At 40.9% G+C, this 26,517-nt stretch overlaps 1 protein-coding gene across 2 annotated transcripts in view; it reads left to right on the top strand.

Annotated features, from left to right (window-relative positions):
• The window catches only part of Grm3 (glutamate metabotropic receptor 3), a 230,194-nt gene extending 206,639 nt beyond the window's left edge, over window positions 1–23,555 (top strand). Inside the window, exons 5-6 of one of the 2 annotated variants that reach the window (XM_021162993.2) lie at window positions 3,994–4,168; window positions 22,952–23,555. In XM_021162993.2, the coding sequence (XP_021018652.1) occupies window positions 3,994–4,168; window positions 22,952–23,025 (249 nt within the window). In that variant the 3' untranslated portion in view covers window positions 23,026–23,555. The remainder of the gene's footprint in view (window positions 1–3,993; window positions 4,169–22,951) is intronic. The other variant, XM_029477445.1, reaches the window with a different exon arrangement.
• Window positions 23,556–26,517: the final 2,962 nt, after the last annotated feature.

Here is a 26,517-nt window from a genome sequence, read left to right as displayed (position 1 = left end):
CATAGCAAAAAATTTAAATTTTATTTTCTATGGAAAAGGAAACCAGTGGCAGATTTTTAGGTGAATGAAATCATGGTACCATACTGTAAGAATGAAAGAGGCAAGAACAGGAAGACCGGTTCAGCTGCTTGGTTAGCCTGTGGCAGCTACAACTGAGTCTTAACATTTGAGAGCGTTAGGAAAGATAGAAACTGTCAAAAAGTGTGGAAGGCTTTCACACTACTTGCAGTCTACCAAAGTAACCTGCTACAGTGCCAGGGACAAGGCAGAATACATGTGACTACTGATTTAGACACAAAGGACTTTACCACTCACAACCCCAGCAGCAACTGTACTGTCAGCTTCTGCATAGGACCAGTCCCCAAGTCCCAGTTTCTAGAAATTCAAAGTAGACTCAGGGATATCTGAATATGCCCTGTTCAAGACAGGCCCAACTTTCCTGACTTGACTGAACATATAGGAGCATAACACTCATATTGATCTCACTCCTAGTTTAATTATTAATATTATTATATTAACACTATGCTTGCTCATCACTGGCTTCAATGTTATTTCTGATTTTTTTTTTAAAGATTTATTTATTATATGTAAGTACACTGTAGCTGCCTTCAGACACTCCAGAAGAGGGCGCCAGATCTCGTTGCGGATGGTTGTGAGCCACCATGTGGTTGCTGGGATTTGAACTCTGGACCTTCGGAAGAGCAGTCGGGTGCTCTTACCCACTGAGCCATCTCACCAGCCCCGTTATTTCTGATTTTTAAAACATGGCATTAAAATATAATTTCTCTTAATTCCTGAGTGTCAGGGTCCCCTTAAATTTGCATCTGAAACAAATGCCTTGCCTTTGGCCAACCCTCCTTCTCCAGTAAAAAAGCTAGGTAAGAGAATGATTTGGGTCCCAGCATGACATACAAATTAGAATTTCTCTACATGTCTTGAGTTCCTCAGCATACTGCATCTGGTGAATGTATATTTCTACCACTATCAAAGGGAGACAATCATGGGTCTCTGGAGTGAACTTATTACTATTATTTTGCTAAATGGGCATAGTATCAACCTACCTTCTGAACACTTATCTTTATTCCTACGTCTTAATGTAGCATTTAAACCGCAGCAGAGGCTGCTTTCTTCAGTGGGAGTTGGTTAAGACAGCCTCACACCTGGACAAAGCAGATAAATAAGTAACTGTAAACTGCTGGTTTCTAAATGGAAGTTCTCTATCATACATGCACACACACACACACTCACACAGCTCAAAAACTATTATGGAAGAGAGGGAGAAAATAAAAGCCAGAGTGTGAGGAACACTGCTGTGCAAAGCACTGTCTTTTGGACATGATACAAGCAGGACATCCATGAACTCACTGCAGCTGTGACCATCTGCACATGACCTGCACAAGACTGGGCCTGTTACCATTGCATCTCATGGGCAAGAGAGGTTCATAAGGTGCCCCCCAACAAGGGACTTTGACAGTTAATGGAAGCTAGGATAAGAAGGTTGCTCTCTTCAATGATGTAACCACTAGAAAGTTGTTCATATTCTAGCAAATAGTCTTCCACCCATGTCCAAGCAGAAAACTCAATCTAAACCAAGTGGGTCACACACAAAGACATGAAAGTAGGAAGGTGACTTGTTTAAAGTTTCAGTAGAAGAGGGAGGATAAATAAGATGAGGGGACATATGATTCGAAGAACAAACACTCATTCTCTACATGTATTAAATGGACAAAAAATAAAACATAATAAATAAAGGAGAGAAAAAGAGTAAGGCAAGTCAGGTGTGAGCACAAATGTTAACGGGTGTCTCACCCACCTGTGCATAGCTGAGGGCTTTTCTGTCTGGGGAATGTACTCAAGTAGACAAAAGCTCCTATTTGTACCCAGATTCCACTGAAAAAACTAAAATCTTTTCATCTTTAAAGTCACCTTTAAGGGATGAACCTTGCAAGAGCACACTGTAGCCTTCTTTCTGTTACAAGTACCAAGTGCCGTGCACTTACAATTACGAAGTGTCCTTCACCCACAACTACCAAGTGCCCTGTACCTACAAACTGCCAAGTGCACTGCCCTCACAACTACCAACTGCCCTGTACCCATAACTACCAAATGCCCTATACCCACAACTACCAAGTACTCTGCACCTACAACCACCAAGTACCCTGTACCTACAACTGTCAAGTATCCTGCATATGCTGCACCCACAAGTACCAAGTACAGTACCCACAAGTACCAAGTGTTCTATGCCCATAGCACCAAGTGCCCTGAACCCACAAATGCCACAAGTACCAAGGGCTCTGTTCCCTTTGCTTCTCAAGGAAATCAGCCAAAGTTTAGGTGACTTATCTGCTTTTTGAGGTTTCTGAAAGTCCCTCTTATGAAAATTGAGGCTCAAATATCATGACTCTATGCAAAAGGAAGCAAACCTTTCTACCCGATCAGAACAAATTTAATATGAAGTTGTTAGGATCAAATGGATTTGAATACTACTGTGGAGAAAACCACCCTACCCCATTCCAGAAAAAGTTTCAGAAATAATCAGTGCACTAGAATAGCTGCTCTTTCAACTGTTTTGCTATAATCCAGCATTCAGTTCCCTCTCCAGACCCCCCCCCACACACACACCCATTTAATAGGCAAAAAGTAGAGCACTGTTTGAGGACACCAGGTTGGCCATGTAGTTTTTCACACATGTTTGCTATTGATTTTTATGGAGTTTATTTGGCCCTTGAGACCCTTATACTTTCTTTTGTAAGAAGCCATATCTCAGTTAGAACTCCATCCTACTGCCAAAACTGCCAAAGACTGCAGTTTATGAGATTTTATTGTACTTATTAGATAACAAGTTATCCTACCAGTTTCATTGATGCTGACAAAGAAAAAAAAAACTAAAAAAGACTTTGTGAGTGACATCAATAGCAATAGCCAGACTGTGAGCATTCACAGCTGACTCTGAGCCTCACCTCTCACACAAAGGAATGTTGGCCTCTCCCACTGGGAGTAGACTCTATCTCTATCTTCTAAACTCTTTATATGAATATCCATGAAGAGCACATTCAGAACAAAGGTAAAGCGTTTGCTTAGGAGATATGTAGAAACATGAGCCCCACACAGAATTATCCCAACAGAATTTGTTGGATTGGATGAGTGAGTTCAAGGTACAAAAATCAAAGATGACTCCAAAGATTTTTAAACATCTGGTATTGCTCAGACAGGGACAATTAGGAAAGAAGATCAAGCCTGGGTTATATATACTTCCCTTATTCTTATTAAATACTAAACATAATGTGTGATAGTGACAGTTGAATATGTAAATTTGGAAGCATACAGATTATCTAAGTCATGAGAACTTAATGACAAAGGTAAGATATTAAACCCGAGGTCTAAGACACTCCAGAACTTGAAGCTCAGGTAGAAGGGATCAGGAACAATCACCCAGTCTAGCAAAGGATATGTCTAGAAAGCCAAAATAAGAAAATGTTTGCTGATGTCAAATGTTGCTATGAGTTTAAAGATGAAGTCAGAACCATAGGAACTACTGATACAAAACAGAACAGAGAGCTGTAGGTAAACACAGACTTTTTAATCATGTGACTTAAGGAACTGGACAGGTGACCTCTGAAGAAGCCAAGTTCATTGACAACAACCACCCAAAATCTAGTCCTCTCATCACTGAATATTTATGTTTTACTATTTCAGATACTGCATAAATATCATTATACAAATGTAAAGAAAACAAGAAAGGCTATGAAAAGTCTTGGCAAGCAGTCAGGAACATCCCACACAAATGATGCTTGCTTTGAAATCCTAAACAATGTTTTCATGAATATCCCAAACACAGATGATCCAACATAATTAGAACACAAACTTAGCTATGATAGAAACTGAGTAATGAATGATTCTGATTGTCTAACTTGGGCTTGTCTCAGTGTTCTCTTTAGTTGACTCTATGATGGAATTTATAACTGGACACTCATTAGCCAACCTCTCTTGTAGGTGCAGACGACAACAATGTGCATCTCCGTTAGCTTGAGTGGTTTCGTGGTCTTGGGCTGTTTGTTTGCCCCCAAGGTGCACATTGTCCTGTTCCAACCCCAGAAGAATGTGGTCACACACAGACTTCACCTCAACAGGTTCAGCGTCAGTGGAACTGCGACCACATATTCTCAGTGTAAGTATGGAACTATGAAGATTCATTCATAAATAGCACCACTAGGGTAGCCAGGACATCAAGGCCTAACAAAGCTTGCCTATCCCCAAAAGTATCCTAGATCAGCATTGATAAGTTCTATTTTGCATATTAAATTAGAATATATATCAGACTGAGCTACAGAGCAGAAGATTCACCATTTCTTTTGGTTCTGGGTAGAGTCTATAAAGGAAGAAAGACATTCAGCCCATTAATTCAGTTAAGCTTTTTGACCAAATAGTGTAGCCATACGACCAGCCTTCTAACTTTTTGCAATAGTCCCCTGAGATTCCTTAAGAGTGTCACTTGACTCAATAACTAGAGGGAGGTATTCTCTAAAGAATCCTCAGTGTCAAGCATGTGTTCATGAAAAGTGCAAGCAAGGAGATATTAGAGGAACCTAGCATAGATCTTCCTGATTCACTGACACAAGTAATACCTAGCTGAAAGCAGCTGAGAGACCTACATGAACAGGATTCCAGGATCTCTCCTCTGACCTCCATTCTCTCCCCTACTGACCAGTAACTGAAACACTGTTGTTCCAAAACACATGATTCCATGTTTTGAGTTTTCTAAAACACAACGGTATCTGAAGCAGACAGCTTTTTAAACTGTTTTCACTTAATTTGTGGTACAAAGTAGTAGAAATTCACTTACAGAGGGTGAGAGAGAAAGGGATGGAGCCATAGAGGAGGGAGACCTTGGAATTCCAGAGACAAATGACTGCTTCAAACTTTTGCCTCCAATCACAGAGAGAACTTGAAAATAGCTCAGCATCATGGGGCAACAAGGGCATTAATGGCCCCCCAGTTTCTCCAACAAAGTATTGAATATAACAATGTAATGGGCAACCTTTCCCCAGTATACAGAAGACTGACAGGGTGGGAGCCCATGGGTGTTCTAAGATGCAGGATTTACCCTTAGCTCCAACACCCCAGGCCACTGTGACTCAGGAATCCACATACTTTCTACTAAATCCTCTGGTTTCCCAGCAAGGAGGTAAAACCTGTAAAATGGAGGAACATACTTATTTCTCAACAACTAACAACTAAACAAAATTTCTGTAGCTAGCCAGTTCAGACAATAAAAAAACAAAAGCCTAGCAATAAAGATAATGTTATTCACAGACACACACTATCACTTACCCAGTATTTTTTTTTGTGATGGGCATTATGCTAAATACTGTGTGTGTGTGTGTGTGTGTGTGTGTGTGTGTGTGTGTGTGTGTGTGTATGAGAGAGAGAGAGAGAGAGAGAGAGAGAGAGAGAGAGAGAGAGAGAGACATTTTATTTAATGTTCACAACTTTTGAGATAAAGAACTATGAACAGGGTCATGTGTTTTTAAAATACCTGAATCAGAACTAAACAACAGTACTTCTGATGTCCACCCAGTATACCTAGCTGCAGTATTATGCTACCTCTCCCAGAAAGCATGCAGGATTACTCCTGATGCTAGGTCCTTAATGGCTCTCACCAAGAAGAAACAATGACACCCACACTAGTCTGAATAGAAGTTTCCCTTGGGTCTGTGGATAGCTCAAAGTTCTATTGGCTCTTAGAGATTGATCAGAACAACTTAACATAGTCTTTAAGTCATAAGGGACACATGTAAACCAGAACACAATAACCCAGACCTAGTAGCATGTTCTAATACCCATGATAGAAATTATTAAATTCCTGAAAAAATACTGCACTCTTTACCCAATCAAATATCACCTTAGAAATTGTAAAATATACACTTACACAAAAATAGTGAAAACTATAGCTATACCAGACCCACTGTTGCTCTGTAAGCTTATTGAGTAATGGTCAAATTAGTACTTTAAGGTAGGTGTCTACCTAATGTAGTGTTTATCACAGTTATCTACAGAGTATTTCCAGAGCCCATTGTTTCAATAGTATTGCCATAATTCATTTATCCCAACCAAGGAAGCAGTACTTCCTAGCAAAATGAAGAATTTATACAATATTCATCTCAAATTGCAGAAATAACAAATACATTCATCTGTAATTCTGTGTTTAATGTAGCTTAATTTTTGCAACTTTATTTTATCCTTATGATATCAGATATTACAAGTTCTAGTTTGTAGCTAAGAAAATTGAGAATTGCTTGGGTGTGTAGATAGCTCAAAGCTCTTGTTTATTATTGGAACAACATAGTTTTTAAGTCTTTTTTTATTATTATCAAGACAGGGTTTCTCTGTGTATCATTATAGAAATCTATAGTTTATAAAAAAAATACAAGATTACATCGTAACTTAATGACAGTAGCAAAAACATTTCTTTAAGGCAGTAATCTTCAACTTTTTAGTGCTGTAAACTTTTAAAGTAATAATAAAATTACTATTTACCAAGGCAGGACAGAAACCATATGAAAACCTTACCTCAACTGAAAAGTGTCTTTGAAGACCTTTTTCCTCAGGCTGGGTTGCTGCCCTCAATCAAGAAGGCAGTGAAGCTGGGACTTCCCACAGCAAAGAGAGCTGGCAGTCACATGACTGCTCTCAACCTAGATTGCACTGACACTGTAACCAGTCATGTGGCTGCCCTTGAGCAAGATGGCACTGAAATTATAGCTCAGCCCCCACCCCTTATCAAAGATGATGGCAAGGCACATGTTTCTTTCTTTCTTTCTTTCTTTCTTTCTTTCTTTCTTTCTTTCTTTCTTTCTTTCTTTTTTTTTTTTTTTGGTTTTTTGAGACAAGGTTTCTCTGTCTAGCCCTGGCTGTCCTGGAACTCACTTTATAGACCAGGCTGTCCTCAAACTCAGAAATCCACCTGTCTCTGCCTTCCAAGTGCTGGGATTAAAGGCATGTACCACCACCACCGCCCAGCAAGGCACATGTTTCTTAAAACCAAGAATGGAACAACATTTATTTAGAGAAGCATGTAGTAGCTATGTATTAGCAAAGAGATAAATAGTTAGATGTGAATGTGAGGAGATCTCCTCACTCCAACTCCCAACACCACAGCAACCTCTGCCATAGCTCCCCTGCTCAGGTCTGAGTGTACAATCCAGTCACTGCCCAACATTTCTCCTGCCACATCTGGCTTAGAGCTGGTGCAGACCAGAATGGAAAGAAAGCAGAGATAAATAAAATTTAGGAAGTAGAAGTTTAAGTGTAGGCAGAGTGAGCTAAGTCCGAAGTAAAATCTGGAATGTGTTTTTAGAGCGGCAGGAGCAGGGACCAGGAAGGAGTAGTTGGAGGGCTGAAAGTAGGTGCTAGCATGGGTTGGCTAGAGTGGCCTGAAGCTGGCAAGGATGACGTGTTTATAAAAAGATAAAGAGGTATAAGATATGATCTATGGGGGTGTGGGGGAAGGGGATATAGAGTAGAGTTTATTCAGGGGGAGCAAGAGGAAGGTCATCATTATATCTGGCTGCTTCATGCTGGCATTGGGGGTGATGTGTCTCCAGGGAACCTAGAAGAATGGCTATGGGGGACGTTCATGCAGTCTTAGGAGAGTTGGCTGTTTCCTTGCTGTGTAGGGCCTGTGGAGCCATCTGAAAATAGGTCAGAAGGAACAGGTCCAGTAGAAGCATCAGTGTCTGAGAGGAGATTGGAGCATCTGAAGGTTTCTTCTCTGGAGCTGTCCTGAATGTATTAAGTGCCTGGACTTGACAGGATTGTTATAGGTAGAGACACATTATTATAGGTAGAGAATAAGATCAAGTATGTTTGGGAAAAAGAAAATTTTTCTTAAGATGTACATTTGAAACCCAGAGGAATCCCACCCTCTGGAATAGGTAGTAAGTGGGAGCTTTTGGCAGATGTACTTCTCTGGATGGAGACTATTGGGTCCATGAGAGGTAGGTCTGAGTGGATTTTCTGAAGCTTATAAGTTTATAAAAGAGATAACAACATGATTTAACCACATAAACGGTCTTTAAGATGAGCATTTGTTGACCCTCAACAGAGGAATGGATACAGAAAATGTGGTACATTTACACAATGGAGTACTACTCAGCTATTAAAAACAATGAATTTATGAAATTCTTGGGCAAATGGATGTGTCTGGAGAATATCATCCTGAGTGAGGTAACCCAATCACAAAAGAAGTCACTTGATATGCACTCTCTGATAAGTGGATATTGGCCCAGAAACCTAGAATACCCAAGATACAATTTCCAAAACACAAGAAAATCAAAAAGGAAGACCAACGCATGGATACTTCATTCCTCCCTAGAATAGGAATAAAATATCCATGGAAGGAGTTGCAGAGACAAAGTTTTGAGCTAAGACGAAAGGATGGACCATCCGGAGACTGCCCCACCCTGGGGTCCATCCCATAATCAGCCACCAAACGCAGACACTATTGCATACGCCAGCAAGATTTTGCTGAAAGGACCCTCATATAACTGTCTCCTGTGAGGCTTTGCCAGTGCCTGGCAAATACAGAAGTGGATGTTCACAGTCAACTATAGAATGGAACATGGGGCCCCCAATGGAGGAACTAGATTTCTCCATTACCCAAGGAGCTGAAGGGGTCTGCAACCCTATAGGTGGAACAACAATATGAACTAACCAGTACCCGCCGGAGCTCGTGTCTCTAGCTGCATATGTATCAGAAGATGGCCTACTCAGCCATCACTGGAAAGAGAGGCCCCTTAGTCTTGCAAACTTTATATACCCCAGTACAGGGGAACACCAAAGCCAAGAAGTGGGAGTGAGTGGGTAGGGGAGCAAGGCTGGGGGAGGGTATAGGGGACTGTTGGGATAACATTTGAAATGTAAATGAAGAAAATATCTAATAAAAAAAAGATGAGCCTTTTGTGAGCAGAAGGAAGAAGAATTTCTAATTAAAAAGTTGGATCGTATAGTGGAATGCTTTATTAGGGTTAGACAAATTCATAGGAACTTAAATAATATTAGGACAGTGGCATAGCAAGGAGAGGAAGGTAAGGAAGTAACAGATTATATCTGTGAAAGTTTTTCTAGCTGTTGCCTTACCTGTCAATGTAGTCAGAAGTCTGAGAAATAAACAAAACTCTAGTAGTTATTTAAAAACTGACAGAGTCCTCTAGCCAACAGTTCCCTGTGGTCTCCGTGGTCTCTATGGCAACTTGGGCAGTCAGTCTGGCTTTCAAGTGCAGAAGACACAGGGTTTCTCTCTGTGGAATGGATATACATGACATGAGAAATGACTTACCTTTATTTAGCCAAGTCATTTGACTCAGGGTATCTGGTTTTGTCCACTGAGTTTTTCAGTGACTATTATATCACAATCCAGGCAGTATCCTGTAGCTGTGTCCAGATCTTCTGAGACCTCATGGGGTTTTAAACTGTTAAAGGCTTTAGGAATTCTGTCTGTCATAAACTTGATAATTAGCAAACTTCTAATAGGATTGAGGGCTATGGTTATAACTGAATAGAACTTAATGGAAACAGCATCTGTAAATAACTTTGACAGATTGTGTAGGTAGAGAAAAGTACATTGTTGTATTAGCAGAGAGACATATGGCTAGGACCAGAATATGAAAGATGGCAGCAGTGGCATGAGATCATGGTGACAGAAAATGAGTTTGTCCAGGCAGCTTCAGGCCTATGTCACAAACTGAGCATACAGGCTGTGAGAACAGGCTAGGAGTATGGGAGCATGGTTAGATAAGTGCTTGGGCCTTTTTCCATTTACCAGACTGCTCGCAGTATGTATGAAGATCCCTTATAATATACGTTCAAAGACACTGTAGCACCCATTGGGGAGTTATTGGATTATTTGTATCAATATCCCAAGAATAATTCAATAACCAAAAATTCCAGCCAGGCTAGAGGCGCTAAGTCTTCACTAAGGCCCCCTAGAGGCTATATGCAGTAAGCTCCTGGCTTACTAGAAAGCATTTCTACCCTAGGCCTAGAGATTTCTTAAACAGCTGCAAGAACCTGGAGGGAGAGGGGTACGAGAGCCACTTTTGAGGGGTATGGTCACCCAAGGGTGGATGTCCTAACTTGTAGGTCAGCCAGAAGGCCAGTCATAAGGAACAGGTCATTGAAATGCGTGTGTACGGGGGCTTGTTTCGGGGGGCGGGGGGGGGGGGGGGGGGGGGGGGGTAGGTCTGGTATCAGGAAATGTGTTTGTTTGGGCCTGTCCGACTGTGTAATCCACATGGCAAAGGCTGGGTGGCAGCAGTTCCTGTTGAAGAGGTCTATGAATCTCACAGCAGCCAGTAGGTGGCAATGGTTCTACTTGGCAGGGCCTTGGCATGGTTCTGGGCAACGCCATGTAGGCCCTGCAGCACCTGAGGTGGTGGTACAGCATTGTGGGGCTTGGTGGCTGTAGCTGTGAGCCGCAGTCGCTGGCCCACAGGTAGCAGCCTCCGGGCCAGTGGGTCAAGGCAGAACCATGTTATGGTCCAGTGACAGCTGAGGCAGAGGCATCACAGGTTGGGTCTATGCCTCTGTAGGGCAGGACTTTCTACTAGCAGCCAGAAGTCTCTGCCCAATGTTTCCAGCTGTTGGAGTGGTGGAGGACAGAAGAGAGGAGAAGGAAGCGCTGGAAGTAGAATGTCCCATATCCTAGGAATATGTTTGCAGCACACAGCACTGCTAGCCTTTACTTTGTAAGTCCCCAACAGAGAGGGACCAAGAAAGAGAGGGAGAGAGGGAGAGAGGGAGAAAGGGAGAAAGGGAGAAAGGGAGGGGGTCCCTCGGGTGTGCAAGAAGGTGAGGAGGTGGAAACATTAGCGGGCTGAGGGAGCCACGTGCAACTGCCAGGCTGTGCAAGAGGGATGCAGAGCTGAGAGTAAAAGGAGGAAGGCAGCAAGTAGGGTCCCTGGCAGGGGGCAGAGCCAGACCTGCTTCTCAGGCAAACCAGCTGAAGCAGTAGCTGCAGCAGGTCGCAATTGAGGGAGGGAGAGGGGAAAGTCTACAGTTCATTAGTGCGAAAGTGCCAGTTTAGCGGCAATGTAGAGATATTGGTTTAGACCAAGACATCCCATTCAATAGGGACAAAGGAGGTGAACACTGGACTACAGTTGAGGCACATGGGGACTGGGGACTAGCGCTCAGAGCCGGTGCTGCTGAGCCAGAGAGCAGTTGTCCAGGCCTAGCCTGGAATTCTCAGCCGTGAGAAAGAAACTGTCACAAAGGGAGGGAAATCTCACCCAAGGAAAGAGTCCTAAAACAAGGGCCAGGATAGCACGGGAATAGCTCCGAGCTCAAGAAATCTTCCCTTGGACCATGCAGATGGTCAGTCTGACCAGTTGGGGATGGAAGGCTTACCAGTTCTGGGCTAGAGAGCGTGGCTCTCCTGTGGTAGCTGAGGTGGGATGCAGAGTTTCTAGGTCTGAGTCACAGCACCAAATGATGTGTTTATAAAAAGATAAAGAAATATAAGGTGTGTTTTGTGGAGGGGTGTAGAGGTGTGGGGGAAGGGGATGTCTCAGATGACCCATGAGGGACCAGCTACACGATGGTACAGTATGAATAGAGTTTATTCAGTCATGTGGAGGGGAGTTAAGAGGGTAGTAGAGGCAGAGAAAGGCAGAAAGAAGTAGAGGCCAGCCATGACCTCGTGGAGAGAGAGAGAAGGGAATAGGGAGAGAGGGGGGAGCAAGAGGCAAGAGAGAGAGGAGGGGGCAAGCAGCCCCTTTTATAGTGGGCCAGGCCTACCTGGCTGTTGTCATGCAACTGTACAATGCAGTATACAAGCTATGTGTGGTACACAAAGTAGAAGCAATCAAGAGATGATATAAAATGTATGGGAGATGGATGTAGTTACAGAATAACACCATTTTACAAAAGGGACCTGCTCATATATTCATGTCTGTGGTAGGGAAGGGCACAGGGAGGATCCTGTAACCAATATTTTACAGACGTCCAAAGACAAATGTAACGTTTGTTTTCCAATAAGTGCTGTATTGATGATTTATTCCATTGGGTGAGTGTTAGTGATGCTATTGCTGACTTTGGATTTTCTCCATCAGTAAAAGAAATACACCTCATTAACCCAGTCACAAAAGAAGTCACTTGATACGCACTCACTGATAAGTGGATATTAGCCCAGAAATCTAGAATACCCAAAATACAACTTCCAAAACAACAAAATCAAGAAGGAAGACCAATTGTGGATACTTCATTCCTCCCTAGAATAGGGAATAAAATATCCATGGAAGGAGTTGCAAAGTTTAGAGCTAAGATGAAAGGATGGACCATCCAGAGAATACCCCACCCCGGGATCCATCCCATAATCAGCCACCAAACGCAGACACTATTGCATACACCAGAAAGATTTTACTGAAAGGACCCTGTATTGCCTCATAGTCTCATATGAGACTATGCCAGTACCTGGCAAATACAGAAGTGGATGCTCACAGTCAGCTATTGGATGGATCACAGGGCCCCCAATGGAGGAGCTAGAGAAAGTACCCAAGGAGCTGAAGGGGTCTGTAACCCTATAGGTGGAACAACAATATGAACTAACCAGTACCACCAGAGCTTGTGTTTCTAGCTGCATATGTATATGTAGCAGAAGATGGCCTAATTGGCCATCACTGGAAAGAGAGGCCCCTTGGTCTAGCAAACTTTATATGCCCCAGTACAGGGGAAAGCCAGGGCCAAGAAGTAGTAGTGAGTGGGTAGGGGAGCAGGGNGGGGGGGGGGGGCGAGTATAGGGGACTTTTGGGATAGCATTTGAAATGTAAATTAAGAAAATATCTAATAAAAAATACACCTCACATAGCTGAGAGCAAATAGAGAAGAAGCAGAGCTGTCTACCTCTCTCTTCAATGTTTAGTTATTTCTACACAAGTTTCATAGCCCAAAGGGTTTTAAACAACAATTTGTCACCTCCTTTGGCTTTGTGATTCGGGAATTCAGCCAGGCCTTGGGTGGGCAGTTCATCTGCTTCATAATGCCTTTCTTGGCATCCTCCTGTGGTGTTCCTGCTGAGACTGAGTGGATCTGGAGGAAGCATCCTAGTCTCACACCTATGCTTAGCACCCTGGTGGGAAGACTCCCCACATGAGCTTTCAGAGAGCATGCTCTGTGAAAGCCCCAGGCCAAACCTGCCAGCTGGGGAACCCACACATGATGTCCTGTGCGGTGTCTATTCAAGGATAGGACACGACCTGCCCATATTTTAAAAGCAACTAAAAGGGACTAAACCAACACCCAAGAAATCTGTGGATGCTTTTTATTATGCTACACTCTCCAGATCATAAGTGACCCCAGTGCTGAACTCTTTCAGGGATTGGAGTGGCTTCAAGGAACAGCCTTTGTTCTTTGTTGAGGCAGTGGAAGGCAGATACAGCACATCACTTTGGAGCTTTGGTCAGCCTCTTCTCAGAAGCTAGGGTCATTATCAACAAGAAAGTATCTGTTTATATAAAGTTGCTATAAACACAGAAAAGTATGACCAAACTCAGATGTCAGCATGGAAGTAGGGCTATGAATAAAGGCATTTGAAGGAACTCACCACCAAGAAATATTCTGTATATTGTTATGGCTAAAAATCCTTCTTTTTTGTGTCTATTTTATTATATACAGTGGAGGTCAGAATAAAAATAGAACTCAACTCTTCTTTAATTAGACCCACGGGTTAATGACTCCCAGTCGATTGTATATAAATAACCTATTTGAAGTAGAGATTTCTTGACTCCACTCAGATATGCTGATTCCTGTAATCTGGGACAAAGACAAAATCTGGTTTATAACAGAAAACATAAGCTTTTCAACAGAGGTAATCCAGGAGGCAGTTTCTGAGAAAGTAACAGCAAGCACGCTTGTTGGCTTCATCTCATACTAGGCAGCTTAGAGAGAGCTTAATTCCTGACCTTCAGAGTGTCGCTGACCCTGGATTCAGACAGCAGCAATCCCCCATGCTTTGCTCCATGATACCACTGGCCACATACCTGTGCAGTTGTTACCTAGGATACCACTGGCCACATACTTATACAGCTGTTTCCTAGGCTCCCACTAGAACTCTCCATGGAAATCATTTTGAGAACAGAATCACCTGGCCACTCAAGGACTGTTCCTTCCAAGGGAAGTGTTACTTAGAGATCTTGACATCTTAAACTCATTTTTGCAATGCTGCTCCTACACCCACCCACTTCAGCAAACATCTTATATAATGAAATTCCAAAGAAAAGAGGCCACTCTTTACTCTGTTCTGCTTGGGAGTAAAGGAGATTCTTAGAGCTGGTTCCCAAAGATAAAAAAGCAAGACAACATACTGGGGGTGTAAATGGAAGGACATAATGTTGAAGGAGACACAGTAGACATATTTGAGTTTATACAGTGCAAAACCCTTTGGGAGCTATACAGGTCAGACAGACAGCATTCAAATGGTTTAGAATCAGCATACATCAGCATTGAGGTGAGAAATGAAGTGTGCCCTATGGTTTTACAGAGCTATTCAGTATGCAAACTTGGTCCTATGGGGGTGTATAGTTCTCTTTCCCAGAGTGATCATGTACATGTAGAAATGTCATTATCATTACAATCAGCCAAGAGGCTTCTAGTAAATAATGATGCCCAGATCTGGGTCTTAGAGGAACTCTAGCCAGATGTAGACTGATTTTCTCTGTCCAAATTTTACTCAGAAAGTCAGCTGTCTTTGTGGTAATGTGAGTTGCTCCATTAATAGACACTAGTCTTCATTACAAAGCATTTCTGCTTTGCAAAGGGAGGTAAACGGTATAAAGAGATGAAGAAAACAGTTTCCTAGAGACATTGCCTACATTTCTAGAGTGGCAGCAAGAGAAAGTCAGCATAAGAGAACAAACATTTGTGTTTACTAATGATTATGTCTTTAACAGTATTCTAATGGGCAGAGCACAAAGCACTGTTGAAATCTAAATGCAACTATAAGCTTAAATATACCATGTAATGCCCAAATTCCTTCTCTACAATGAAACTCCAGAAAAATAATGGTGTCATATGCCTCACACTGTAGATTCAAAAAGTCTCATGACACTGTGTAACAGCCTGGCCAGACAAGTCAGGGAGTTATTGGTAACACACAGTGAGTTGACAGTCGCCCCCACCCCAGGCAGAATTATATTATAAACATGGATCAGTGGAGAATGCATGAGGAGCCTAGAGCACTCAGAAAGTTAAGCCATCTCCTTGCAGGCGAAGTAAACAAAGTGCATCCAATTCAAATAGATGTCAATCTATGCTTCCCTTTGAAAAGTCCACAGCAGCTGAGAATTTCACGGCAACTCTTCTGCATCTTCAAGAGGCTTCTGCCCCTTCTTCCTCCGGCTTAATGTTGCCATTGTATTTAACACATAACTACTCTTTCCAGCGCTTAGTCTCTTGCCAATGTTCTATAAGAGAAATGGTCACAGAGACTGGAGCTGCAAAGGCTACTAATGATCACTTAGCCAATAACTGCAATTCAAATGAGTAGGCCAAGGCCTTCCCCATCTCATAGATGCTTTGAGAAATTTGGTAAATCAAGTCATACATAAAACTCTCAAAAGGCCGGGCAGTGGTGGCACACGCCTTTAATCTCAGCACTTGGGAGGCTGAGGCAGGCAGATCTCTGAGTTCTAGGCCAGCCTGGTCTACAGAATGAGTTCCAGGACAGCCAGGGCTACACAGAGAAACCCTGTCTCAGAAAACAAAACAAAACAAAACAAACCCACAAAAAACATACAAACAAACAAAAAACTCTCAAAAGATCTTTGATGACTCTCCTGGCTTCTCTGGATTTTCTACCTTGGCTCAGTTGGGAAAAAATAAAAAATAAAGCTAGTCTGATCATGTAAATCTTAGCATCTGAAAAATGAATGGTTTAAAACTTTCTTTCAGATTCACACTCAGCAGCATCTTATTCTAGGGTCCTGGAAACAGATCCTCTTTCCTTAGCCAGCCCATGTCCAGAAGCCCAACACCATAATCACCATAATCATCATATCCATTGCATGCTGTAGATGTCTACAGCACCACAGGACACAGGGACAAAGCAGATAGTCCAGAAGGCAGACCCAAAATGTCCCCAGAAAAAATAACTCGATGGGAACAAATAAAAGAATATCATTGGTGGCAACTGAATGTTTCTGTCAAAGGTAAGCTTTCACTCAGCAGGTGGTCCTTTAAAAGCAAGTGTTTTGGATTAAATTACATCACATCCCCCCCTTCCTGTGTTGTATATTTGAACAGGAAGCAACATAGAACAAGTTCCTAAACCAAAGAGTTCAAAAATTATATTAGAATTATCTAAGTAAACACAGTTTATGTTGCCCCAGAGTTATTAGATGTCTTTAGGAATAGTGCACATATTCAGAATTATATGAATATGCTAACTTTAAAAAGAAACTGTGTTTATTGTTAAACACTGTCCATAATTTGTTTTAGATGATGAGTACCCTAGAACAAAGCAAATGAAAGACCAATTTGCTTTATAAATTTACCTTCCTTACTTCTCTTTCACTGTAAATGAAATTATCTAGCCACCAAACCCACACACTATTGCATATGCCAGAAAGATTTTACTGAAAGGACCCTGTATTTCTGTCTCATATGAGGCTATGCCAGTGCCTGGCAAATACAGAAGTGGATGCTCACAGTCAGCTATTGGATGGAACACAGGGCCACCAATGGAGGATCTAGAGAAAGCACCCAAGGAGCTGAAGGGGTCTGCAACTCTTTAGGTGGAACAACAATATGAACTAACCAGTACCCCCAGAGCTCATGTCTCTAGCTGCATATGTATCAGAAGATGGCCTAGTCGGCCATCACAGGGAAGAGAGGCCCCTTGGTACTGCAAACTTTACATGCCCCAGTACAGGGGAATGCCAAGGCTAAGAAGTGGGAGTGGGTTGGTAGGGGAGCAGGGTGGAGGGAGGGTGTAGGGAACTTTCAGGATAGCATTTGGAATGTATATAAAGAAAATATATAATAAAAAATAAATATAAAAAAATAAAAATATAATTTAAAAAATAAATGAAATTATCTGGAATATCTCTAAATGGGGATATTTGTGGGACCATAGAGCAGGAAAAATTTCTCCACATGGGAAACAATGAGGTGTATGTGGAACTTCTACCTCACCTGGTATGACTGCAAAAGCTCTTAGAGAGGATCCTCATACCAGGGAAATGTACTAGGCACTGGGAACTGTGGTCATGATGAAACATAAACTATACTCACAGTCCTGTCACACTAATGTGTCAGAGAAGGAACACAACCAGATTGTTAAGACATCGTGAAACAGGTTTTGGTGAGAAATGTAAAAACAAACAAGCAAACAAACAAACACCGCCTTCCATGGGGGAATTGACCAACTCCATCCAGCATGTCATGTGGAAAAGTGACCACTGTTTATAACATGGCTTGGGGTGGCTTCTTAGCTAGGTAACATTTTTGCACAAAGACATGAAGGAAACACAGAAATAAGGATATGCTGATATCTGAAAGAAAGACACTGAAGGTGTGGTTACAGCAAGCCCAAAGTTGGGGGCAGGGTGTACCAAGAAAGCCACTGTGGCTAGAAGAAAATGGATAAAGAACATTGTAGGAACTTTTGCCTTTCTATCAAAAGAAACCAAACTGCTCTAGGCTCTTTCAGAGGTGTGGCATGAACTGACCTTCCAAGCCACTGTGTCTACATGAGGGAACAGCCACACAGAGAGCCAGACTGAGACTACTACATTGTCCAGATGCTGGTGGCTCAGACTTGGCTGAGAGAAATGGAAACTAATGAAATATTTAGATGCTGTATACCATTTGAATGCGGAGTTAACAAGATTAGCTTCACTAGATAGCACAAGTGCCTGGCTTAGTCTTCTCAAGTTTAACACTTCAGATTCTGATCCCTTAGGTATACCTCCTTACAATAGGGGACTCTCAAAGTGAGTGAGCTTCTGATACTTGAATGGGCTTTAATCCACACTTAGATAGGACAGGAAGAAAGAAGAAAGGGAGGGAGGGAGGGAGGGAGGGAGAGAGAGAGAGAGAGAGAGAGAGAGAGAGAGAGAGAGAGAGAGAGNAGAAGAGAAGAGAAGAGAAGAGAAGAGAAGAGAAGAGAAGAGAAGAGAAGAGAAGAGAAGAGAAGAGAAGAGAAGAGAAGAGAAGAGAAGAGAAGAGAAAAGAGGAATGTCGGGCAACTGAAAGGTAGATAGGAATAGATAGCCACTTCTGTACTTCTGGAGGGGAAACAGTGAAAGGATAGTACTAAAAATCTGTATCATGAGGTAACAGTGGAGTGAGGTAGGTTGTTTAAGTGAAATCTCAGCTCATATGGAATTAAACTGTATCACAAGAAACAAAAACTGAACATAGCCTATCTTTTCTCTCCATGACTCATTTCTCAGAATGAAGAGATCTTAGCTTTTGTGGAACCAAAAATTCCATTTGGAAACTACATCTTTAATTTGCACCTTGTTTGATATTAATAGTTTTAGATCACTATTTGAATCAGTAAAAGTAAATACTTTTTGAGAATTCTGTCCAGAATTACCCCCAATGTCTTAACAATTAACACCCTGCCTTCCCCTTGAAAAATCCACAACAGCAAGACTGCAACATTTCTGTGTAGCAGCACCTCATGACCACCAAATGAACTTCTTACAGGGGATGGGTAACATTGAAAGGATGAGTAAGAAGACATATTTAAGGACAAAGGAGGACAAAGAGGCATACAGCCAATAGATACTGAATTCTATAACTACTTAATAATAAACATATAAATAATACATATTATTAATTTATATAATTATAAATTATATTATAATTTATATTAATTTAATAATATATTATTAAATAATTTATATTATAATAATATAAATAATAAACATATAAACTAGCAGACATCCTAGAAAAAAATTACTTGAGATCATCACTAAGAACAGAAAAACTAAAAGGATAGCAGCAAACAGGGATGTCTATTCTGCTGAGAAGTATATTTCCTTCCAAATATGATACACTAAAAAGTTAGCTAAGACTTTGATTCCCCAAAGCCAGTCTCCAAGTCAGTTAACTAACAGCCTTGACATCAAGAATAATCCATTCAGTGTTGATCAGCAGCCCAGTTACATGAAAGAGTCACGGTTTTCTCCAGGCCTGTCCAGCCTATGAGTGACTGGTAAGGGGACAGTGGATTTCATGTGAGGAGACAAAGCTGCCACATGGCTACTCTGATCAATGTAGTCTAATGTCCGTGAAGTAAAATGTGTATTTTGATGAGTGTAAATTGTCCATTTGTGATCAAGGGTAGAGCACATAAGGTCTTTTCCAGGTATTTTCACTGTTCACTTTGAGTGGCAAGAAGTACCACTGTAGCCTAGAGCAGCCCAAGTCTGCAGAAAACCTACAAGAAGCCCGCATGCTTATTGTTTCTTGCAGAAAGAACAATTCTAGATATCTGCTAAGTCACACTTAAGAAAATGGGCTAAACATACCGTTACAAACCTCATGAGTTCATCAGAACAATAGCAACAAGGCCCATTACAAGAACAGAGAGAGAGAGAGAGAGAGAGAGAGAGAGAGAGAGAGAGAGAGAGAGAGAGAAAGCATTTTGCTTTTGCACACATTTTACTACCCTGAGAAATAACAGATGGGCTAATATGGGAAGCACATGTAAAATATTTATGAAACACAAAGTAATTGAGATGGTAAACTCATAAAACAATAAATTCTCCCACTATATTCAGCAGCATATGCAAGAAGTGAGGTTTTTTTTTTTTTAAACATAATAAAATGCAATGGCCAAAGCTCCAGAGAAACAGTAAAAGAAAAGCAGAAGGCTCAATGTGGCGATCCCTTCAATGCACTGCACAGGGTCTGGAGGAAAGCTCCTTCAGAAAGAGGGTTAAGAGAATCCTAGCTGTTCTGATTTTGTGAGGAGATCTTGAATTTGTATTTTCTTCTTCAGAGTTTAAAGCATTCTCACAGAAGGTGTTTCCATTAATATCCCTGCAGAGCAGAGGCATACTCAGGTGCTCTGTGGACTTCCATGGTAATGTCCATGAGTACAAAGTAGAAGAGTATTTGAAACCATGCAGCCCCCTATCTTTGTAGCCACTGCAATCCCTGTATAGTCAGTCTCAACCAATTGGTGAATGCAGGAGGCAAAACTGATATAGGTATGTACTTCAGAGAACAGAGGACCATCACGTTCTACAGCAGGCTGGGAACTTCAGAACAGCTTTATGAAATGGCCTCAAGAAAATATAGAGAGGGCCTGAGACTAGATAACGGAAGCAAAGGTTTCAGCATGTCAGACCTTTGGGACTTACCCCCATGATCTATCATTTCCTCTTCAATCTCTGAAAAGTCTACAAAGATATAATAAAACTTTATCCTAGAGAAGATAAAGAAATTGGTCAAAATGTCAAAGACAGCAGGCCTGGTATCTGGGCCTCTCAACTTCAACCAGTGCTCTTTGCCAGAGTAACTGGTATAATTACCTCAGTGCTACATGAGATGCAGAAAAGTCACCTGTCCTACCAAGGCCATCTTTTCAAGAAGATCACATTCCAGGTGTAGGTGTCACAAAGGAGCCATGTGACGATCAGAGAGAATGTTCCTGGTAGGTGCTATGGCTATAGCAAAGGCACAAATTTTGTTAAATATAATTGTAATAGTAATTATATTTAATATATGGAAACAAGGCAAAGAGGGTAAACATATGTGTGGTATGTAAGAAATCCAGAAAGGCAGACACAGTCCAATTATTTGTGATTTCTAAACTCAAGTTAAAGCACAAGGGGAAGCCACTGGAAGTGTCTATGTACGTGGCTAATATTTTAAAACTCAGATGTGCCTCAGTATCTAGGAAATTGGCTTCAGAACACCCACCTCAAATAACCTGCAGATGTACATGTCTTTTATAAAATAACATACTTTTACATAACCTATGCACATCTCCAGTGAACTTGAGATCATCTCTAAATTTTTTATCACAGCCATTTACAGTGTATAAGTTGTATATGTGTTATTGTTGGAAAGCAAGAAAAATTCTAAACATCCTCAGATGCCTTTTTCCCCCTGAATATTCTCAGTCTATGGTTGGTTGAGCCTGTGAATGTGGAACCACAGGTATGGAGAGCGGATTGCAGTCTTGTTGCCATGTAGAAAACATGACCAGGAGAAATGGAAGGAGTATCTCCCAGGCCTGTCAGTCTCTGCACACAGATACTTAATTAACAGGGCTTAATCAAGGTGGGAATGCAGAGGTGGCAGTAGTTGAATATGAAGTTAGAGCTAATAGAACCTGATGATATAGGTTGCCATGGGACAAAAACAAATCAATCTATCTATCTATCTATCTATCTATCTATCTATCTATCTATCCATCCATCCATCCATCCATCCATCCATCCATCCATCCATCCATCCATCCATCCATCCATCTATCCATCCATCCATCCATCCATCTATCTATCTATCTATCTATCTATCTATCTATCTATCTATCTATGCAGGGTAAATTTTGAATTTTAGATTTCTGGTTTAGGTTAGAAGACAGATCATTTACTGAGGAAAGGCATGCTAAGTGAGGAAAGCCTACACAAAAATCAAGAGTTCTTTGGACACCAATTTTGAAATGACAATGAACTATCTGCATGAAGAGGTTAAGCAAGCAGCTGATAGAGAGTTTTAGAAAGCTCACAAATGAGTGCCTCAGAGCTCCCTCTGCTTCCAGTGTTTTGAGCTTCACTCATATCTTCTTTACTTTACTTTCATTAATTCTATCAAAGATTTAGCTTATCATCTGATTCCAGTCATTTCAGCTCATAGTCTTCAAATATGTTTTCATATTCAAATTACTGAGTTGAAAAACCTCAACTTGACTACCTGTGGACCTGCTACAAGACATCGTCAGTGCCCTAGATCCAGTGGCTGCTCCCTCAGAGTGCCGCGTAAGCTCCAATCTCACTGTTAGTTACACCTCTGTGTGTACAGAAATTATTATGCGAAGAGCAATGGATGGGAACATAGTCTGCTATCAGACAGGAACACTTCAGGAAGTTAACTCATATGTCTTTAAGGAATAGGCAGATGCTTTCACTATAACCAGGTTTGTTCTGGTGACCCAGTTCCAGTCATGAGAATATATGTTAGTATAGATGCAGAGACATTAAAGGTGACATAAGTTCACTGTAACCTAGTCTCTTGACTATATGGTTTTATGCCAATAAAGAATAAGGCTCCTGTTTATGTCCCCATTCAGTGAAAAGACATCAGGGGCAAAATAAATATATTATGTGAATAAACTTCATATAAAAACTTTAGTAACAAGATGTGACAGTGTGACCACCATTGTCATAATAAAAGCACCTTCTCTTTGGAATGTCTTCATTTCGAGTGTTGTTAGGGAGCCAAAGTTCTCAGCATTCATCACTGCCAGCATCCTCACAGAGACCATGCAACACATGTATACTGAACTCAGACCTGTTCCCTGAGGCAGCAGAGTTCACACAAGACTCCTGGGGCCATTCACCCCTGATCAAAGAGCAAAACTAATTACAGCTATTGACCCAGGAAATAACTTAATCACCTATAAGAAAATTATAGGGCCATTCACTTTTTTCAGTGTATTTTTACCATATTATAGATTATTAAGTCTAATTTTTAGCCCACAGATAAATCCCCTTTCCAGGAGGAATGACATGAATAGAGCCATGTCCTGGATACAAATTAAGGAGAAGGAATATTTGCAGAGTGTATCCACCATAGCATAAATCAATGAGCATTTTCCAAAGTCATGATAAAGTGGGGGTTTGACCTAATCTTAACCCAGTGTCTGGGAGTATTTATGACATGAACTAAGTGTCCTGCTTAACCAAGTCTTGTGTCCCACTTTGTTTTGCAGCCTCTGCAAGCACATATGTCCCGACAGTGTGCAACGGAAGGGAAGTCCTGGACTCCACCACCTCATCTCTGTGATTGTGACTCGCAGTTCAGTTCTGTTTATAGGCTGTTAGACGAAGTGCTCACGGGCTGCTCCAGAACATGGAAACAGAACAAAAACAACAACCCTAGTACCTTTTTTTTTTAGAACAGTAAAATAAATTATTTTTGAGGACTGTATGGTATATAGTGATGTGCTACAACTTTCTAGGCTGATTTTAGTGCCCCTATTAACAGCCCCTCCCCAGGAACATGGAAATAACCATTGTTTACAGAGCTGAGCATTGGTGACAGGGTCTGACAGGGTCAGTCTACTAAAACAAAACAAAAAAAACAAAACAAAACAAAAAACAAAACAAAACAAAAAATAATACAGTGGCAATATTAGGTAACCTTTTTCCTATGAAGTCTTTTGTAGGTTCTTGTTGTAACTAATTTAGGGTGAGTTTCTACGTTGTATATTAAAGTTACATTACGTGTAACCGAACGTTTTTCTCAGTACAAAATAAAATGCATCTGTGTTAATGTAAAGATAACCAGAATAAAACCTTCAAGGTTTTCAAGCATGGTGGATAACAGTTTGTCCTTTTGGATCACTCAAGGTAATTTGAATATGTAGATATCAAGTCCCCTTCTCTTGTTAATGCTGGAAGTAATTGTCTAACTGCGCTTTTCTTCACACTCATATTCTAAGTCAGATTCGAGCCATGCAGAGTGTTGTGAGTGGAATTCCACTTTCTACAGATCATAGGGATGAGAAATTGGCAAGGGGTGACACCATAAACATAAGACCAGCTATATATATAGACTTTTTAAAGCTAGGTCTGTATGACAACCCAGAACTGCCAACTAAGTCAAAGGCTTCCCTATATCCTGAATAGAGAGTTATGACCTACAAGAAAAGATTGCTGGCTCTGATGTTCAAAACAACCATAATGATGAAAGGAAACTGAAAAACATCTAATAATTCCACTGGGAAATTGCTCTTGTTCCTCATAGATGAATGGGGAAGTAGAAATCCTGGCGATCTTACTTCCCATAGCTTTCCCAAGTCCTAGGAATGATGTTCCAGCACACAGAATTGTCATTAACTTTAAATATTTTATTAACTCAAAATAAGGCATGAATAGTATGGGTAAGAATCTTACTAAATACTTCCCTGCTTCTATCAAACTTTTAGTCACAAATAATTTACCAATGTCGGGTTAAATATTGAGAGTACATCTATCTGTAAAACCTATGTCACATACAGGGCAGAGACTACATTTTTTTCCTGTGTTGATGGGGAAAAATGTTATAATGTATGTGGCTTAAAACAACAAACAGTTATTCTGTCACAGTGAAGGAGTCAGAAGGACCAGGCTGCCTTATAGATTCAAAGAAATCACCCATCTCATCCTTTTCCTAGCACCTGGTAGTCGAGTTCCTTGGCCTCCGGCCACATCATTTCAAACTGTTCAGTCACTATATCATATTCACCACTGTGTCTGTCTTGTCTTTTGTCTCCTAAAATTTCATGTGTCGTTGGGTGCAGAGTGACCCAGATAACCCAGGATACTTATCACCTCCATATTCTTAATAGGCCATTTGTTTGAAGTTTCTTGTTGTAGCTGTTTTCTTTTGGTTTGGTGTTTGTTTTATTTTTATTTTAAAATAAAATAGCGTTCTCAGGGTTCAGGGACTAGGATGTGGACATATTTTTGAGAGGCCCACAACAGAAAGACAATGAGATAAAGTCCATTTAGTTCCTGCATTTGAAAAGCACAAACTAGAGATGCGGATATAAATCAATTGGTGTTTGCTTTGCATGCACAAGAAAATATCTGAAAAGCAGTCAAGAACAACAGAGAAAGGAGTGAAGTATAGAAGTAAATACATGAGAGATAGTATTTGAAGTAAAGAAGCCATAGTAATAATATTTTTAGTAATCTAAAAAGAATGAACAGGGGCATAAAGGCCAAGGAAATTGGCCTGGAAGGAAACAGAAAGCTAGATTTGCTCTTCTTATGCATGCATTTGAATGAGCGACCTAAGGAATCTAGCTCTAGCCAATTAGAAAACAGTGGTGCTGAGTGCTCCTTGAATTCTCACACTCAAGTAAGTACCTGAAATTCAGGGAGTGAGCTAGGGTAGGCTGAGTAACAGATTCAAAGACACTAAATAGCACAGTGAATTGATAAGTAGAATTGGAATGAGCATCTGCTCGGGACAGCGGCTCTGCAAGCTGATGAGAGAGAAAATAAACGCAGTCCCCTGATGGAATGTGACAGTCTGTGGATGGCAATATCAGATGGGCTGTTCAGAGGTACAGCTGACACCTCTCACAGTCAAGCTGATCATGGATCTTAAAGCACGACAATCAGGTTGTGTCTAAATCATGAGACAACTGTAGTTTGGAAGGCTGGGGCTTTTATACTCTCTGTATTTTATGCCCTGTCAGTACACTAAAAATATAGTAACAGGCAGCTCTTGTCATTTTTTCCATCCTTGCTACAAAGTCTTGTTTTTAATTAGAATTTCACCACCTACCATATGATCCCTAGAAATAATTTTTATGCACATTCAACATATGTATGGAAAACAGGCATTATAAAATCGTTTTTATGCAAGCCATTAAAAAATAGTTTTGGAAGCCTTTTCCCCCACATTACTAACACCATTTTACCCTTCCAGAATGTAAGGCCGATTGATTGATCTCAGCAAAACTTCCCTAAATTTAAGAATTCCCAAGCTAAATAATAGATCCTATTCATTAAAGAAACTTTTAGAAGCAAGCTAGCTGCTTGCCTTGTGTTTCTGAACAGTTACTATACTCTGCATCTTTTCTAGCTTAAATATTAATAGATTTTCCTGCACACCCAAGTTTAGAATGGTGAAGGAAAGCTGTTCCTATTTTTAAACTGCAAGGCAAGCCGGCTTCTGGACAACACAGAAGACAGATGTAAAGAATGACTGAGAAAGGTAATCTCTGTCTGTACAGGCTTTGGGTGCACATGTTCTCTCTGCTAGTACCTGCAGCACCTGCTTCCCCATTGAGAACATTTGGAATCCAGTAGCCTGTCTGTGTGGGAAAATGTGAAAAGCCACAAAGAGAGGTCTGAACTAGCACCTTGAGACAAAGGCACACACCCATGGGTGAAGCCATTAACCATCTTTCACTGCAACAGCAGGCTTGGATTTACATAATTCTTATTGGCTTCCTCTTTCTATTTGGAAAGCGGCCAATAGAATTTTAAAATCAGTTATGTGACATGGAGAAAATATTGCCCAATCATTAGCTAAAACTCATAAGGTATTTTAAATAGAAGTCTCTCTATTATTATTGTAATGACTCTCGGGAGTTATTACAATGAAGAAAAATCCAGCTAACCAAGGTCTTAATTGATATTTTGTTCGACGAAATTGGAGGTGTTTGCTGAACCAACAATCCTTAAAGGAAAACTAACTGACATTTGCAGTTTCATATTGAAACTGGACCTGTTAAAAGGGTGAGCACTGAGGTACACCCTACATTCCATGTAACTAGAC

Source organism: Mus caroli, chromosome 5 (genome assembly GCF_900094665.2).
Source record: "Mus caroli chromosome 5, CAROLI_EIJ_v1.1, whole genome shotgun sequence".
In the NCBI taxonomy this organism is placed as follows: domain Eukaryota; kingdom Metazoa; phylum Chordata; class Mammalia; order Rodentia; family Muridae; genus Mus; species Mus caroli.
The sequence above is the reverse complement of the archived record's forward strand: the minus strand, read 5'-3'. Positions and strand labels throughout refer to the sequence as shown.